Source organism: Coffea eugenioides, chromosome 9 (genome assembly GCF_003713205.1).
Source record: "Coffea eugenioides isolate CCC68of chromosome 9, Ceug_1.0, whole genome shotgun sequence".
Taxonomy (NCBI): domain Eukaryota; kingdom Viridiplantae; phylum Streptophyta; class Magnoliopsida; order Gentianales; family Rubiaceae; genus Coffea; species Coffea eugenioides.
The window spans coordinates 7272235-7288475 of record NC_040043.1 but is presented as its reverse complement, the minus strand read 5'-3'; the positions used below and the strand labels follow the sequence as shown (position 1 = coordinate 7288475).

General features: G+C 37.0%; 2 protein-coding genes across 2 annotated transcripts; one reads left to right on the top strand and one right to left on the bottom strand.

Moving 5' to 3' along the window:
- The first annotated feature begins 1918 nt into the window (after positions 1 to 1918).
- Positions 1919 to 9048, top strand: LOC113783113 (protein SUPPRESSOR OF FRI 4). The gene is made up of 7 exons (XM_027329153.1): positions 1919 to 2306; positions 4357 to 4457; positions 5024 to 5147; positions 6226 to 6650; positions 7612 to 7766; positions 7868 to 7921; positions 8660 to 9048. Exons 1-7 carry the CDS (start codon positions 2110 to 2112, stop codon positions 8729 to 8731), a joined length of 1128 nt encoding a protein of 375 aa, XP_027184954.1. The 5' UTR covers positions 1919 to 2109; the 3' UTR covers positions 8732 to 9048.
- A 638-nt stretch (positions 9049 to 9686) lies between these two features.
- LOC113782785 (probable metal-nicotianamine transporter YSL6) lies at positions 9687 to 15417 on the bottom strand. The gene is made up of 7 exons (XM_027328706.1): positions 14569 to 15417; positions 14009 to 14181; positions 13547 to 13644; positions 13179 to 13316; positions 12217 to 12406; positions 11157 to 11289; positions 9687 to 10840 (listed from the first exon to the last, which is right to left on the bottom strand). Exons 1-7 carry the CDS (start codon positions 14948 to 14950, stop codon positions 9906 to 9908), a joined length of 2049 nt encoding a protein of 682 aa, XP_027184507.1. The 5' UTR covers positions 14951 to 15417; the 3' UTR covers positions 9687 to 9905.
- Between the last annotated feature and the right edge of the window lie 824 nt (positions 15418 to 16241).

Genomic DNA, 16241 nt, shown 5'->3' with positions numbered 1-16241 from the left:
TTACCAGCTTGGCTGCATCATATTTTAAAAGACTTAAAGACACTAGCATCAAAGATATTCACATTTAACCTCTTACAGCAAGCCATTAATAACAGCACAAAAAAAAATTAAAAATCAAAACTTGTGTAGCCAAAAAAAAAAGAACCACCTTCAGATTTTTTACCTGCAACGTATAATTGAAACTTTCCAAGCATTAAGAGAAAAAGGGACAGCAACAAATCCTAATCCAAAACTTAATTCATATTTTTGGACTGGTGTGATATCAAGTGTTCCTCTTTTCATCAATATAATTTCATGGTAGAATTCTTTTTCATAAACTTGAAGAATTCAGAACGAAAAACACAACTCAAGAGGAAGTAAACCGTATCAGAGAAAAAAAGGGCTTTTGATGAAGACTTTGAAGGGATGGATCCGTTAGTGATCTGGGCTTCTAGGAATCTGGATAGCGGTGACAAGAAGTTTGATTGGACGAGGAAGACAGATTCAAAGGCTTATCCTTAATTTCAGTAAAAAGATTCCTAGTTTCTTTCTTTCTTAATGAAAAGCCAGGCTATTATTTGGAATAATTACTGTAGCACTTTTTGTGGTATGATGTATGTGAGACAAAAAGGTGATTGAAAATATAAAAAGGTGGGTTGAAAAATGTATTTATGATGCAAGCGAAATATTATTTGAGATAATGAAACTATCCAAACAAACCAATTTTTTCTTTGTGTGGAAGAAAGTAATAAGTTGCTAAAAAGAAAAGAATAACTATTAGCAAATTGGACAAATTCTCCGATTAATTTTCACAAGAGTTTTATCTGCAAGTAATTTATTTATTTATTATTATTATTTTTCAAATATCAACTTCAATATATAGCAAGTAATTTATTTGGTTTGCAGACTTCTTGTAGTTACTAGTTAGGGATAGTTTTTGACCAGTCAAGTCAAATATTTGTACCAAGTTTCTTACGCCAAATGCAAGTAGAGATCCAAACTTTTTCTTGCCAACCAAATCTACATAACAGTGACTTTTACTTTTCGTCTTGTTTTGGATAGGTGATGGGAAAGTGTGATGTATATACGAGATAAAAATAGTGATTAAAATATATATTTATGAAAAGAAAGTAAAAAATTTGTAATAGAAAATTGCAATCCAAATACCACCTTACTTTCTCACGTAATTTTCCTTCCATTCAATCATAGCAATGTTTGTTTAAAATTCTGTTCATACAAAAAAAGCTCCAATTATTTTTTTGTGAAATAGAAATAAAATTTTCACTAATTCTTTTTTAAATAAATGACAACATAAAATTCTAACAGAAAGAGAATATACTTGATTAAACCTTATTTTTCCTTTGGAATGTACATGATTTGTTTTTCAAGATCCAATTTTGCCAAAAGGAACCATTACTTGTGTCTATCTTATTTAGTTTGAAGTTAAATATCTTAATTATATTTATCATTCATCCCAAGATTAATTGAATATTTTTTTTAACATTTGATCACATATGTTAGTTATCAACTTCACAAATTTGCTACCATCAATGTTGTAATGCATGTAAATGGCTTCACATATCAAAAAAAAAAAAAAAAAATCTTTGTAAATATCAATTAATTAGTTCAATTTTAAGCATTTATTGCTTTTTCCATTATTATCAACATTTTAAATCATTCAGCGGATTGATGAATGTACGTAATTTTCACTTTTTTCGTTAATTATCGAGTGTAACTATATTGCAATTAAGTACAATTTCTTGTATTTTAATTTTAGAATAAGAGAGTTATTGTCCTTTTTATATTTAATAGATTTTTGGTTGAATCCAATTTTATTAATTGTATTTTTATTTTGTTGGATAGAAATAGTTTTTTTTTTTCTATATAGTTAAATAATCATACAACAAAACACAAAAGCAAAAACAAAAAGGGCAAAAATAGTCTATATCCAGCCGGCCAGCCCACTTGTCCTTCCCCCGCGGCATCCTTCAGAAACTCAGGAACCCTAACCCCTCCTTCCTGTTCTCCTCTCTCTCTCTCTCTCTCTCGCCTAGAAACCTTAAGACTTCAATTCAGTGGCGTTTAATTTGTCCAATCCATCGATTGAATCGAATTTGAATTGACAGTTGAATGGGGAAGAAGAAGAAGAGAGCTCAGACATCGAAGGTGTGGTGCTATTATTGCGATAGAGAGTTCGAGGACGAGAAGATTTTGGTGCAGCATCAGAAGGCCAAGCATTTCAAGTGCCATGTCTGCCATAAGAAGCTCTCCACCGCCGGCGGTATGCAAATCCACGTCCTCCAGGTCCATAAAGAAAACGTCAGCAAGTATGCATTACTATTCTCTTTATCGATCACAAAACACCGAAGTTGAAATTTGATAGTTGTGATATCTTTGGGCAGAAGTTTATCGCTTTTTACTTGGTGCAGCTTTCAGAAGTGGTTAAATTAGATGCTTTTAGCCAATTTTGTTGCAGTTTTGTAATGATTTTTTTTTTCATGTTTGTGATTTTGATATCTTGGTTGTTAAGGGGTTCGAATGCTGGTTGTTGTTAGTAGCTGATGGGGCTAGGTATGAATTTGAAGATGCTTTTTTTCCCTTTTTGGGCTAATTTTTTCAATTGTCTAAATGTGATTAATTGGAAAAGGATTAGTAAGTTTGAGCATGCCAAAGGCCATGAAAAAAAAAGTTTTAAATATGTGGAGTGGGACTCTAATGCTAGTATGAGCAATCTTGTGCATGGAAGCATTACATTTGTGGAATGTGTGAGAATTATATCAGGAAGTTTAAATTAGTTGCTATGTTTAATTATCTTTAGTGGATATTCTTGTGGTGTTGAAGTATTTGGAATTGCATTGGCCCTTATTCTGCTTGACAGGTTAATGAAGCAAAGTAGTAGATAAATTTTTTTTGTTGGTAAACTAGATAGTTTAAGCTTAAGAGGTGACTGGTTGAATGTCTACAATCTGTTGCAAGTTTATTAATGTAATGACCTCATACACTAATCTGGCTCATTAGGTTGAAATTGGTGGTCATATGTGTATATTGGTTCTTTGTTATGTCACTTGCTGCACTCACCATTTAATTCAGAATTAGTTCTTTTTAGAAGTTACACGTTCAAACCCAGTTTTTGAACCGAGGTTTACTGAATTAGCGATCATTTTTAGTTTAGTGAAGCTTGCAATATAAGCCTAGCTGGAAATATCATGCTTAAGGCCCGTATTTAGTGGATGTAAGATCTAGTATAGTGTTAAACCGGTGAAGTGAGAGATAAGCCAGAAAAATTGTTTTGAGGTGTTTGAAGGTGCGTGTTCTTAGTAATTAGGATGATGGTTGGTAATTTTTGGAAAAGTGAACAGACAAGAAGGTAATTGGCCGTTGTTGCGAAAGATCAGAAGCTTTTGTGCCTTGCATTGAGATCCAATTAAACCAGGTTGACAGTTACAATCACTTGTAACGTTACTATTATCAATTGAACAGGGTTGGAAAAGGTGGAGACAGTTGTGGTCAATAGCTTTTCTGTTAACGGGAGAGAAAAATATTACTTAGGTTCTCAAAAATAGCTACTCAAGCTTGTGTTTTGTTCAATGATATCTGCCTCAGAACAAGAACTATATGATCACCCCTTTCATTCAAGCTTACTTCGGTTCTCAAAAATAGCTACTCAAGCTTGTGTTTTGTTCAATGATATCCGCCTCAGAACAAGAACTATATGATCACCCCTCAGAACAGGAACTATAAAGGAAGATGAAATTGATAAAACATCACTGGGTGGAAAATGATGAGAATATAGGAATATACAAGTGCAAATATAGTGGGAAACAAGCACTTTATCATAGATTCACTCGCTTCTTGAATTTTATGATCACATCTTTCTGATGAAAATTATGGGAACTGCAATGAGATGAAGTGTTAGAAGATGATAGCTTGTGCCTGTATGGTAATCATTATAATCTGCTTCGTATCATGTGTAGAGTTTATTCTTCCTTAGGCAAGTCAGAGAATAGAAAATTCCTGAAATTGAGCAGATGTAGATTATCGAATCAAGAGTGGGATACTAGGTGGTGCACTCCATGCCTGGGTATTGGCATATATTTTTCCACTTTTCAACCGACAAAAAATGAGGAATTAGTTAGTCTAGTTGAAATTTGAATTGAGAGGCAAGCATGTAATATTGATTGCCCAATGCGAATTTCCTTTGCTCATTCATGTTCTCTCTTTGTTTATCACTCATTTATTATATCAATTTTTGGCTCTGCACTCACTTGTAGAGTGAGTACTAACATCACTGTTAAAGATCTAGAACTGAAGTGCTAAAACCTTTTTCTGTTTTTATTGGTGAAAGAATTTTTGCTTACAGCCAACAATATTTTGCAGGGTTCCGAATGCAAAACCTGGTAGGGAATCCACAGATATTGAAATATATGGAATGCAAGGAATTCCACCTGACATTCTGGCAGCTCATTATGGAGAAGAAGGTACTGTTGGTATATGATTAGTTGTAAAATGAATTGATGATTACAAATATGAAAGGGTTATAGTGCCATGGGAGTGTAAGTTAATACAATAATCATATGTACTTTAACTTTGGTAAGGGATGGATTAGTAGCAGACGTGTGTTATGGTTAATTGTAGATGTAGTGAAGATTAGAAACCTTCTTCTTCTTCTTGGTTCCCATTGAAACTTGAAAACAGAAATGCTTGAGGGCATTACATTGTCATAAGGAATTGTTGTTGACTTTTCGTATTCTCAATAAATCTTCAGTTCCTCTAATGTTTTTTGTGGTGGTTTAATGAGTGATTCCCTTACATTCCTTCTTTATATGCATTTTTCATGTTACAAAGCAGAGAATAGCCTTTTATCTTTTGTCATGTACTATGGGCAAATGCTGTTTATTTGGCCCTATGGAAAGATGTTAGGAGAAGCAAAATTGTTATGTTGGTCTTGCAAAAGCCTGCCATTCATCAAGTAGCATTTTCTTTTATTGCTCATTGTGCAGATTATGTTTTTGGTTACTGTTTCTGACTCCTGTTCATCTTGCAGATGATGAGGCACCAGCTAAAACTCCCAAGGTGGAAATTCCACCAACCCAGGTTGGTGGTGTGGTTCAGGGCTCATTAGGCGTGGGTTTTCCTCCTCAGTCTAGTGTTGGAGTGATGCCAACTCTGTATGTTTCTGTTATAACATTCACTGGAGTGTCTGTTGAAATATATGTCTTTGAAATAAATCTTTTAACTATTGTGCTAGAATTTAGTCTTATGTTCCTATATCTTACATAAACCTGTATCCATTCAAAATTATTTGCCGTCTTCTCATCACAGTAAGATTTTGGAGTAACAGCCCAAAGAGAATGGCAGACTGATACACTCGCCCTGCTTATTCTGTAATGACATTCATGTTGACCAAGTGCTGTAATACTGTATTTGTTACACAACATTCAATTGCACACCTACTATGCTTTGTGCTCGAGGAAATGCGATTTGTCCTACTTGTTCTTTTGTGGACAAGCGCTCCTCAACTTGTTTAATTAACTTTGTGCCCCATTGTAGTTAGATGAATCAAATTTATGCTCAACTATAAGCTCATTTTGTAGGCTATGCCAATCTTAAAGCACAGCTTGTTCAGTTAAACTTCTAGAACTTTTTCTTAGTGTTTTTACATACTAGGATAATGTGCAATAGATATACCTGCTAGAGAGGGAGGGAGGGAGGGAGAGAGGGGGAAGGGGAGGGGTAGAGGGAGGGAGGGAGGAAGGGGGGGTGGGAGAGAGAGAGAGAGAGGGAGGGAGGGGGAGCAGGAGGGGACAAGGGGGAGGGAGAGGGAGGGAGGGCATGATTTATAGTAGATATGTGTACATAAATGTACCCACATAAATATAGTCAGCACTGACTTAGCTTTGAACCTGAACTCCAATGTAGAAATATTCGTCTCTTTTATCTAACCATATTAGGCGTCAGGGCTTGTGCTATCAAATTTGAAAATTTTTTATCAAGCCTAGCTTGAACTCCCTTAGATTTTGACAATTATCATTGGAAAATCAAGCCAAGTTTCAGCTTCACTTAGAACTCCATTTGACTACTATGAACGTTTGAGCTAAATAAAAGTTATTTAGATCTTTAACCTACCTCTGAAACTCATTTTCCTCTAGTTTCTAGCTCTATGGCTATCATTTTTCTGTATTTCTGAAATTTTTTCACGTTATGCATTCCATTTCTTACTTGTGTTAACTTTGCTGTATAATGCAGTTACAATCCTGCAGTACCAATCCCTCCTGCTGGTTGGCCAGTTGCACCACGCCCTCAACCTTGGTATCCACAACATTCAGCTGTGTCAGTTCCACCATCAGCACCATTGGGGTTGCCACCACAACCTTTGTTTCCAGTGCAGAATTTAAGGCCTCCCTTGCCGCCCACTGCACCACCAGGGCTTCAAGCATCTGTTCCCGTTGTGCCTCCAGGGCTTCCTGCTCCGCCACCTATTCCTGTATCTCAGCCATTATTCCCTGTTGTTCCAAGTAGCAATGTTCCTGCTCAAAATTCAGCATTTTCTGCACCCATGCTACCAACAAGTCTTCCTTTGAGCACTTTGACCGAAACAAAAAATTCTGTGGATGGATACTTGAACAATAATGCTTCTGTTACAAATACTTTTGCGACCCCTGGGATTCCAGGTTTGAGATAATCTCTATCTGTTTATTGCTCGCATTCGTGTTTATCTGGATTAAATTCTTAGTCAAAATCTACTACAAATACTTTTGCGACCTCTGGGATTCCAGGTTTGAGATAATCTCTTTCTGTTTATGGCTTGCATGCTTGGTTATCTGGATTAAATTCTTAGTCAAAATCTACTATTAGGTCTTCTTCTAAAATTGTTGACGAAATGTTTGTGGTCCTTCTATGTGCTAGCAATATGATATGTTCTTTTAGATTCTGGGATTTTGAGTATTATGGAGATTTTTGGGCATCCATCCTTGCAACTCAGGGAATCTACAATGTACCAGTTGTGCTGGTTTATAGGCTTTATCCTGATTTTTTGGACCATCTGTGGGTGAATTGTTGTGCAACATCTCCATGTAGTAGTTTATTTGTTCTTTCTGATAACGAATTTTGTAAAATAAATATATAATCTTTCTTGTTATTATGGTATTTTTGTTACTTGGCTATGTAGAGTTTTTCCTGGAATTGTGGTGGGTTATGCCAAATGGCTCTTCCGATACTGCGATGGTCATGTTGCCCCTCACTTCTGTCCATAGAAATTCATGCGAAATCTGTGAACAGGTTTTTGGAGTTTTTATTCCGTATTGGGTCTTGCTTCCTTGGTCATTTGTTTAGTTGAATTTCTATATCAAGATGTTTGTCTTTTCTTTCACATTATCTGCAGCATCCATGCCCAGCTGTAATTAGAAAATAAATCATAGATTGTCTTGATAACAGATTTTTGATTTGGATGTATTGATGCTATAATTTTCAGCTTTTTTTTTTTTTTTAGGAGAGGAGGGGGGGGGGGGGGGGTCATGCATGTATGCTTTAGGCTATTTTGATGACAGATTTTTTTGTCTTTTTCTGGTCTTTGTGATGCTTTAGGCTGTTTTAATTTGGTGTTTGATTTATTGTTTTTCCTTTGAATTGCAGCTGCAATGCCTGTGAATTCACATTCATATGCTTCTGGTCCAAATACTGGTGGCCCTTCCATTGGACCACCACCGGTAATTGCAAACAAAGCTCCAGCTAGTCAGCCAGCAGGAAATGAGGTCTACTTAGTTTGGGATGATGAAGCTATGTCCATGGTTAGCAGGCTTTGCTGTGCTGCTGTAGTTGTAGAATACACAATTCTCTCTTCTGTTGTTGCTTTGTTGGTGTAAACTCATTGACTTATAAATTTGTGTAGGAGGAAAGAAGGATGTCCTTGCTGAAATATCAGGTGCATGACGAGACTAGCCAGGTAAGTCATAACTACCCTGTACGTCCTTACTAAGATTCTTTCATACAGATGTGGACATGAGTTGCTCCCATATCCTGATGGGTATTTAGTGGTTGTTCAGATTCAGTTGTTAACACATTGTTTTCTAAAGGTACTTTTTTGTACTTCCTGCCCATCTTTATCCCCCTTAAAAATGAGAAAATTGCTGCATATTGGAGCAATTCTGTCGAGTGTGTATTTACTTTTCAATCCCATTGATTCATGGGCTGTATTTACCCTTTTTTGGGTAATTCTGAGCTTGGCAAGCAGTCCTACCAATTTTGTGGTCATCAAAGATTCAAGTAGGTATTTTCAATATCTTTGCTGATAATTAATAACTACCATTCTGACAAGCATGCTGTGATCTACTTGAGGAATCTTCGGCATAGCAGTGTACAACATTAAGAACAGCGTGTATGTATTTGTTCTTTAGAAATTTTAATTTGTTTATTTTATTACTCTCCCTATGCTTGATCATGAAGTGTGGGGTTTGGGTGGAAAGATTACCTCCACCCTACAGAGTTTTGCCCATTCATGTCAATGATACAAAATACTTAAGTGGCCGAACAGTGAATTCAAACTTGGCCCAGGTCAGCTTCTTTTGTAAAGTTCGGTATTCATTGCACCGAAGCTAGCTAAATTTATATGAGTGGTTCAGCATGTAATCTGTTTTGATGATGTTTCTGTACTGATTTTCTTTTTCCGGATAATGTGTTCCAGATGAGCTCAATTGATGCTGCAATTGATAGAAGGATATCAGAAAGCAGGCTTGCTGGTCGTATGGCATTTTAGGTTTGGTGGCCTAGTGTTAGAAGTTGGAGACCTTTCTGGTTGCAGCTCAAGAGTTAATCGAGTCTTAAATTAAGACTTGCTCGAGCACCTCAAGTGATTACTTCCTGCTCGGTCTAAAACTCTTTCTTTTCGTGTTGTATGCTTAGAAGTGAAGTGAGGTAGGATGATTCTTTTAACCTTTAGTTGAAAAGTTTCAAAAGATTCTTGTAACTGAGTTGGAAGGTTTTGTAAGGGGTCGGCGTTGTTTTGTAAATTGAGGATCTCAATATGATTTGAAGCAGATGCGATTTAATGTTATTTGGGGAATTCGTAGATCAGTTATGCTTTCTTTTTCAAATTGTACTATTTTGACCATTTCATTTGGGGTTGCGTATGGGATTCAGAACTGTATGTCGACTATCGGGTAGCTTGTGGCCCTCATCTTCTTCTGATTGAAATGCATCAAGCCTTCAATGCGGGTATAGAGTCAGAAGAATACTACTATCATGCACCAGGCCTTGCATTGCATGAATGATAAAACGATCCTTCCGAACTCTGTATCCACAATGAAGGCCTCTGATGCATCTTAATCAGGTCATGCGAGCGAAAGGGTTATAAACTAAGTAGTTTCGACACATGATCACGTTATGTCATATCTGTAATCACCAACACAAACACACTGATTGCACTACTTTTGTCATATATATGCTTCCCACCAGGCAGCATTGGCAGGCAGCAGGCCCCTTGCTGCTCTCTTTTACAAGTTTAAACTTCTTAAATTATCGTCTTTGTATGAATTAACTATAAGGCAGCTAGCACAAACCATCGAACGTCTCGCCAGTTATAATATGAGAACCATTAAATGGGAAGCAAGGCTATCATCACTGCTCAAGTGGTACGAATAGGAGGAGAATGAATGGTTAGAGTAAGGCAAACGTTCATAGAGAGAAATGAAATCAATTCCTTGCTAGACCAGTTCCACGAGAATACCATAACTTTTGTAGCATTATTTCAGCACGTATCTTTCCACCAGCTTTATGAATGTTAATATTTTTCAACCACAGACGATATTATGAAGTGGCAAATGCAGTACAATAAGAGTAAAGATTTTCGCTGAAATACAAAGTACAAGACGAAGGCATATATATGTACATAACACAGAACACGCGGATACACTACAACATGTTGCAGTTCCTCAACTGCCTGAGGAGGGGCCGAAGTACATACAGATGGGTGGATTAATCCTGAAGATTGATAGGACTGCTGAGGGAATAGTCCAAATACCATCACCACATATCAAACCTGAAGCAACAGCGCCTGCATAATCTTCAGCATCCTTCCTGTTTAGCCTCTCCCAGACAAACAATATTACGGTTCCAACAAACATGTCGATTGCAAAGTAGGCTCCAATATAAAATGGTACGGCCATTGCCATTGGTATAGGGATGAACTGTGACACCCTTTTAGGGGTGACATCCCTCAAGAAGTTTACAGCAACAGCCACAGCAAAGAAAAACAAGCAGAGTTCCAAGCAATGCTTGGGCAGTTCCGAAAAGCCTTGAATCCCCAAAATAGCCATTTCCCTATATATGATGGCATACGGTGCTTTGTATGGACTATCAGGAGAACCTATATCAAAGGCTCTCCAGAACAACCAAAATGTAAGCGGTGCAATGACACAGCCCATGGCTGTTCCAACTAACTGACTGACAAACATAGATCTGGCTGATGACAAAGTTAGATAGCCTGTCTTAAAATCTTGCATCAAATCAGCTGCAGTTGAGACAATGGACATCATAACTCCACAAGCTGCCAGCCCAGCGATAACGCCACCATTACTTCCAACCAGTGAAGCAAAAATGAAAAGGCCAATCTTGCCATATGTTGAAGCCAAGTTCCAATCTGTTAGCCCAGTCCCATAGGAATTGCAGAAGGCAAGGGCAGGAGCAATTATGTATGAGCAAAGGACCAAATACCATTTAAGCGGCGGAAAGATGATTGGAATTGTAGCAGTGGATATTGCAGCCAAGCCAACATATCCAGAGGCAGCAAACCAAAATGGAATCCTGTCCTTCAGGAATACTTCATCCCGCTTCTTCTCCTCTAGTAATCTTTTGGAAGTCTCACTATCTGTTCAAACATTAATACAGCATACAGGTACATAATATAATGGTAGTCAAGGAATGTGAACACACGTATGAATTTAGTACCGAATTGGGTAACCTCAGTGGGGTTTTTAGTCCTCAAAAGGGAAGGATGCAAGGAAAGAGTAGGAAGAATTGTTATTTCTTCAACTTTCTTTTTATACACTTGAACTTGCAATTGCAGAGTTCATTCCACCAAAAATTTAACAGGCAACACAAAAGGGTAGTAATAAATGTCAAAAGAAAATGACACAGCAATATAAATGAGATAAAATAAATAATCATTGACCACCACTCCTTACCTAAAACCTCTTTGAAAATGGGAAGGTCCTTTTGTCTAGTGCTAATTTTGCACGTTTCCTTAAATGTGATGGCAATTATTTTAATTAAATTGTAAAGCCCATCACCCAAAATTAGTGAAATAGCAACGAAGACCTGCAATCATAATACGCGCATGAGATTGTCACACCAAAAAATCCAGTTCAACACGCATGAAAAACAATCTCTCCCAGTTGAGATAGGAAATTCTGCTGCATATCATAATCAAAATGGGCTGTCTGACAATGATGTGAAGTATAAATAGCTTGATCGCTGGCTTTATCAATAGGAAAAATAAGGGGGTTTTTGAAAATTGAATTTTTGCCTCTGTAAAATTTCATTCTTTCTCCATGGATGAAAGCATAAACAATACCCAACTTCTAATTTTTTTTTTAACAGAACTCCTCTAATGGATCAAAGAAGCTCGTAGTGTCTCACTCTGCCAAGTAAATTTATGTTCACTGCTTTTGTTGTACCATCCCCAAGTCCTCATGAAGCCTTAAGAAGTCAGAGACACATACTTCCCCCATGCAAAGCTACCCATTTGATGCTCTTCACAATTCTAACCAAGGAAGAGAGAAAAATAGGTCTGCTGGGTGCTTTATTAGAAGCAGGGCATGTCAACTATGAAAACTGATCGTTGTAGAGTTACAGATCAAAGAAATTCAGGCTTTTCATGTGTTAACTATGGTGTATAGTGTTGGACTATGTCAGTATGAAGAAAAAGGGTACTCTAAGTTATTTACTAATCAGTTGCTTATGCTTTGATATTATCACAGGAATAGCTATGCTTAAAAACTCAGTATTCGTGATGCCCTTTACACCCACTTATCTTTTGGCTCCTCAAATATGTCCTCAACCTCTTTTCTTATTTTGTAAGCTTCCAAACAATATCATAGCAGAGGCAGAAAAAAAGGAAGCTTTAATTGCATAGAGAACATTTATTAGCTGCAGCTGTTAAAACTGCCTTTACTTGTTAATGTCAGTCTAAACACATAGCTAATCTTTCTTATGGAATTTGTAAAGAAAAATATTTTGAGGTACCTTGTAACCATATAGACCTTTGAAGTCATTGGCGCCAAGATCCGCCGGGTACCAGTCACCAGCATGCCGAGAAACGAAGGGCCAAAGAAAACCCCACGAGATAATGGCCCCCAAGAGAACAGAACAGTTGACAATATGAGGGCAGATCAGACCACATCCTATATAGGTAGGACTAAAGTCAAAATAAAACCTGCAACACAGGAGCAAGACTCAAGCATCAGTAATATGAGCTACGAGTAATCCACACTTGTGATCCAGAGTTTACCCTTCATATGCCCTGTGCAAAGAGTTCTTGTTTTAGAGGTTACCAATAATATCAATCATGAAAACAAAGGTTACAGTTTTTCTAAGATAAAAGCAAGCTGAAGTACAGCATCCCTCTCTATTTCAGTTTTTCTTTTCTTTGCCATTTTCAGCACAGAAAGTTCATAGGATCCTTTCAGCATCATTTGATCAAATCTAAAATTGTACAAGACTACAAGATAGCTCAATACATTTATGAGCAGCTAGTACAGCCCTCTCAGGGTAAATAGTTATCCACTCAACAACCAAGATATATAACATTACCACCACATATCGAGACCAAAACTAACTCACCAAAAGGTTAGCTTGGCTTCCACCCTGATTTGTAGTATCAAGCAACTAAAATGTTGTATGTCTATGCATTTTCAGTCAGAAATATTTATAGCTTGACAACTAGCTCTTGTATAAAAATTGCTTTAGCAGAAAAAGAACATCTCTAAGGCACTTACACCATGTTATGAATTCAACATCAGGAGAATCGATGAGAATAAGAAATTATGTGTTTCTTACAGGAAAATTACTGCTAGTAATTGCTACACCTCTCAGAACTCACAAAGGAGAGGCAAAGAGTAGAAGTTGTATTCACTTCCTGGTCTAAAAATTGCAGCCATTTGGACTCAAAATCAACTATATCTAATATTGGAGGAAGAGAAACTTACGTGTTTTTGTATAATGCCAACCCCAGGCTGGGAAAATTGTCAAATCCACATGAATCCCCAACGCCACTGAAGAACCATTTGAAGCAGCTCCAGAAGAAGCTAATGCTCAAATATTTTCCAAGACAGCTCACTTGTTTACTGGAAAGCTCAATCCAATTTGCCATTTCAGAAAATAGTACTAGAGATTGAAAAACAAACTTTACAGAAAACAAGGACCATACCACACCATGCCTCAGCCTATCTTCATTACTATAATTTTAATTTGATGACTTCGGTGCACACAAACAAGAAAAAGCTTTTCTCAATGTCTTAGACGTTTTACAAACAAGAACAAAAGGCACCCAAAAACTAAAAATGCAGTTGCTTACCTTGCAAGTTCAGCTCCACTGCTTGTGTGGAAGCTATTGATCAACATTGCCGTGGCAGTTCCACTAGGGTATGTCAACTTATAATCCAAGACCATAACCTGAAATTAGGGCCATAGGAGATTAGAAAGAATGACAGAAAAAACAAGTAACTGGGTGAAGAATTAAGGGCTCCAGTACCAATTGCAAAGAGCACTCTAAATCTAGAATGGCAGTAATAATGATGCAAAATGGAAACACAATTATCAATCCCTAACAAGCATGATTGGGAATAGGAAAGAGGAAAGGACCAACTGATATATCTTCAGGTCATGAAATAAACAAGAAAGCCGTGTCAATTTACACAATTACAGACTGAACCAAAAAAAAAAAGCCTATAAGTTAAACACATAGCCTAGCGGCAAGGGATGATTTGCATTCCTAGAATCGGTGGAGCAAGACAGAATTATCAGCATTGGAAGTCACCTTACGAAGTGGGACAAGACTGAAAAGGCCAAGGAAACTAACAACAAACGTGAAACCCATCATCCACAACAATCCTGGATTTTTAACATCTTCTGCCCGGTTACCAGGATAGTCCTCACCAATCAGCTTGTACGTTTTCTCATCCATTGAGAGCATGTACGACCCAAAACCCCCTGCCATAGCCAAGTAAAAATAAGGAACAATAAATCATGTGGCATGAGCACAATATAGTTAGGGAATTGGACAAATCAAGTAAACAGAGAAAATGGAGAAAAAAAAAACTCCAGTTTTAGATAACCTAGACATGTTCATGACACTAACAATGACATCAGAGAACTAGTTTCATTTTAGTACTAATTCGAAGACTCTCCCAAACACAGGCAGCTGAGGCTAGAAATACCTACACACCAATTCTCAATAACGAGAAGCTAACTTTTGTCACTGCACAGAAATTACTACTCGCATCCAAAAACTGCCAGACAAAGAAAAAGAAAAGGAAAAAAAAAAGAATTATGCAAGTTAAAGATGAGAGCAGTACAGGAAAGTGGGGTTAGTAGTACCACTAAAAGCGAGGCCATAACAAGCAACAACGCAAGTCTGGATAACGGTATTCTCCTGACGGGTGAAGGGGTGAACCGAAAGGCCTAATTTGGAAAGAAGGGCGGTCCAGGACTTGACGAAGAAGAAACCAAGCAAACCGGCGGCGACATTGAGGGAGGGAATGATGCCGACGGTGAGATTGAGCTTGTGGGTGATGATACAAAAAAGAACACCCAACAGGGCACTGACAAGAAGGCCCCGGAAGGTAATCTGATGTTTCCAATCCGGAATGAATTCTTCGTCCGGCAGATCCTTATTTTTGGAATCATCATCATCATCTACCTGCTGCAGCAAAGGCTCTGAAATCTCCACAGAAGCAGCGGCCTTCTCCACCGTCCCCATCTGTTGACTTATTAATCTCTGAACCCTCTACAGTGTAATAGGTTACCAGATCACCCCAACCCACCACTATCACTATTACTATTAGTATTACTACTTGCTGAGCTTTGGATGGAAAAAAAAAAGGGCTACCTTTGACTCTTTTTGGCTAGGTTTTTGTGGGTGGCAGATAAGATGCAGATGAGATTCTTGATACTCCACCTCGTAATATACTATTACTACCTATCCTATCATGATTCTGTTAGTCGGTTTTTTGCCCCCTTATTATTATTATTAGTAGTAATCAAATCAAAGGATAGTACAATGAGATTGGTGGTGGTGGTAAATGGCAATATTGGTAGTTTCTGGGCTGATGGGATGGGTGGCAGGTGGAGGAGAGAGGTGATTGGTGGAGAATTTGGACGCACAAAGAAGAAGGCTCAAGCGTCTGACGTCCTTTGGGCAGTTGCGCTGGCGTGATGCGTGCAATTTGCACGTTCCCGCGTGTTTGGTACCCTTCCATTGCATTTGGAGAGAAATTTTCTTCATTATATCCTAATAAAATTTAAAATTATTTTTTAAATTTAATGCAATTTGTGATATATTATATTTCATTACTTGTATTAGTTATATCTAAAATTTTGTGTGAAATTGACTAGATTTTACCCTCTAAATTACAAGGGGTATTTGTTATTTGGCTAAACCTCAAGATTTGATTGATGGATTAGTCAAGTTTCAAGAGAGGTACATGTAGTTAATCGTTGAAAATTAGCTGACTTGAAATATGGATATATTTGTGCAATAATGTATGCAATGTTTGGTTGCACTAATCATTTTAACTAATTATTTCTTGTAATAACAGGTGGATAGACGCTTCATTGAGATTTAGATTCTGTTTGATAATCCAATTCAGCACTTAATAAATTTAAATCTTAACATATTATATCATTTGATAATTAAAAAATTGAACATCTGAATTAATTAGGTGATACCGAATATTTTAGGCAAAACTTATTCCCAAAATTAAGTGATAAATTATTCACTTATTAATGAATGTGATATGCACTCAAGTGTATTAAATGTAATATTTAACAATTCAATAATTTAATAAATTTAGATTTCATATTTCAGATTTCAGTTTTATTAAATATACCTTTAGAGCGAGATTTTAGTTCAAATTGTCACAAGCGTGATTTTTTTATGGTACCAAATGGGATACCCACGTGCCAAAACACAGCAACATTATCGTGGGAAAGAGATTGGACTTTTGCAAAATCTTTTGAAAAGAATATTACTTTGACCAAAAAAAAAAAGT

Excerpts from the sequence above, each read along its gene's own strand:
- LOC113783113 (XM_027329153.1), top strand. The coding sequence starts at position 2,110 with ATGGGGAAGAAGAAGAAGAGAGCTCAGACATCGAAGGTGTGGTGCTAT. Across the intron at positions 4,458-5,023 it reads AGCTCATTATGGAGAAGAAG|ATGATGAGGCACCAGCTAAA; the intron begins GTACTGTTGGTA and ends TTCATCTTGCAG. Across the intron at positions 7,922-8,659 it reads TGCATGACGAGACTAGCCAG|ATGAGCTCAATTGATGCTGC; the intron begins GTAAGTCATAAC and ends AATGTGTTCCAG.
- LOC113782785 (XM_027328706.1), bottom strand. The coding sequence starts at position 14,950 with ATGGGGACGGTGGAGAAGGCCGCTGCTTCTGTGGAGATTTCAGAGCCT. Across the intron at positions 13,645-14,008 it reads GTCTTGTCCCACTTCGTAAG|GTTATGGTCTTGGATTATAA; the intron begins GTGACTTCCAAT and ends CCCTAATTTCAG. Across the intron at positions 12,407-13,178 it reads TTGGCATTATACAAAAACAC|GTTTTATTTTGACTTTAGTC; the intron begins GTAAGTTTCTCT and ends CCTGTGTTGCAG.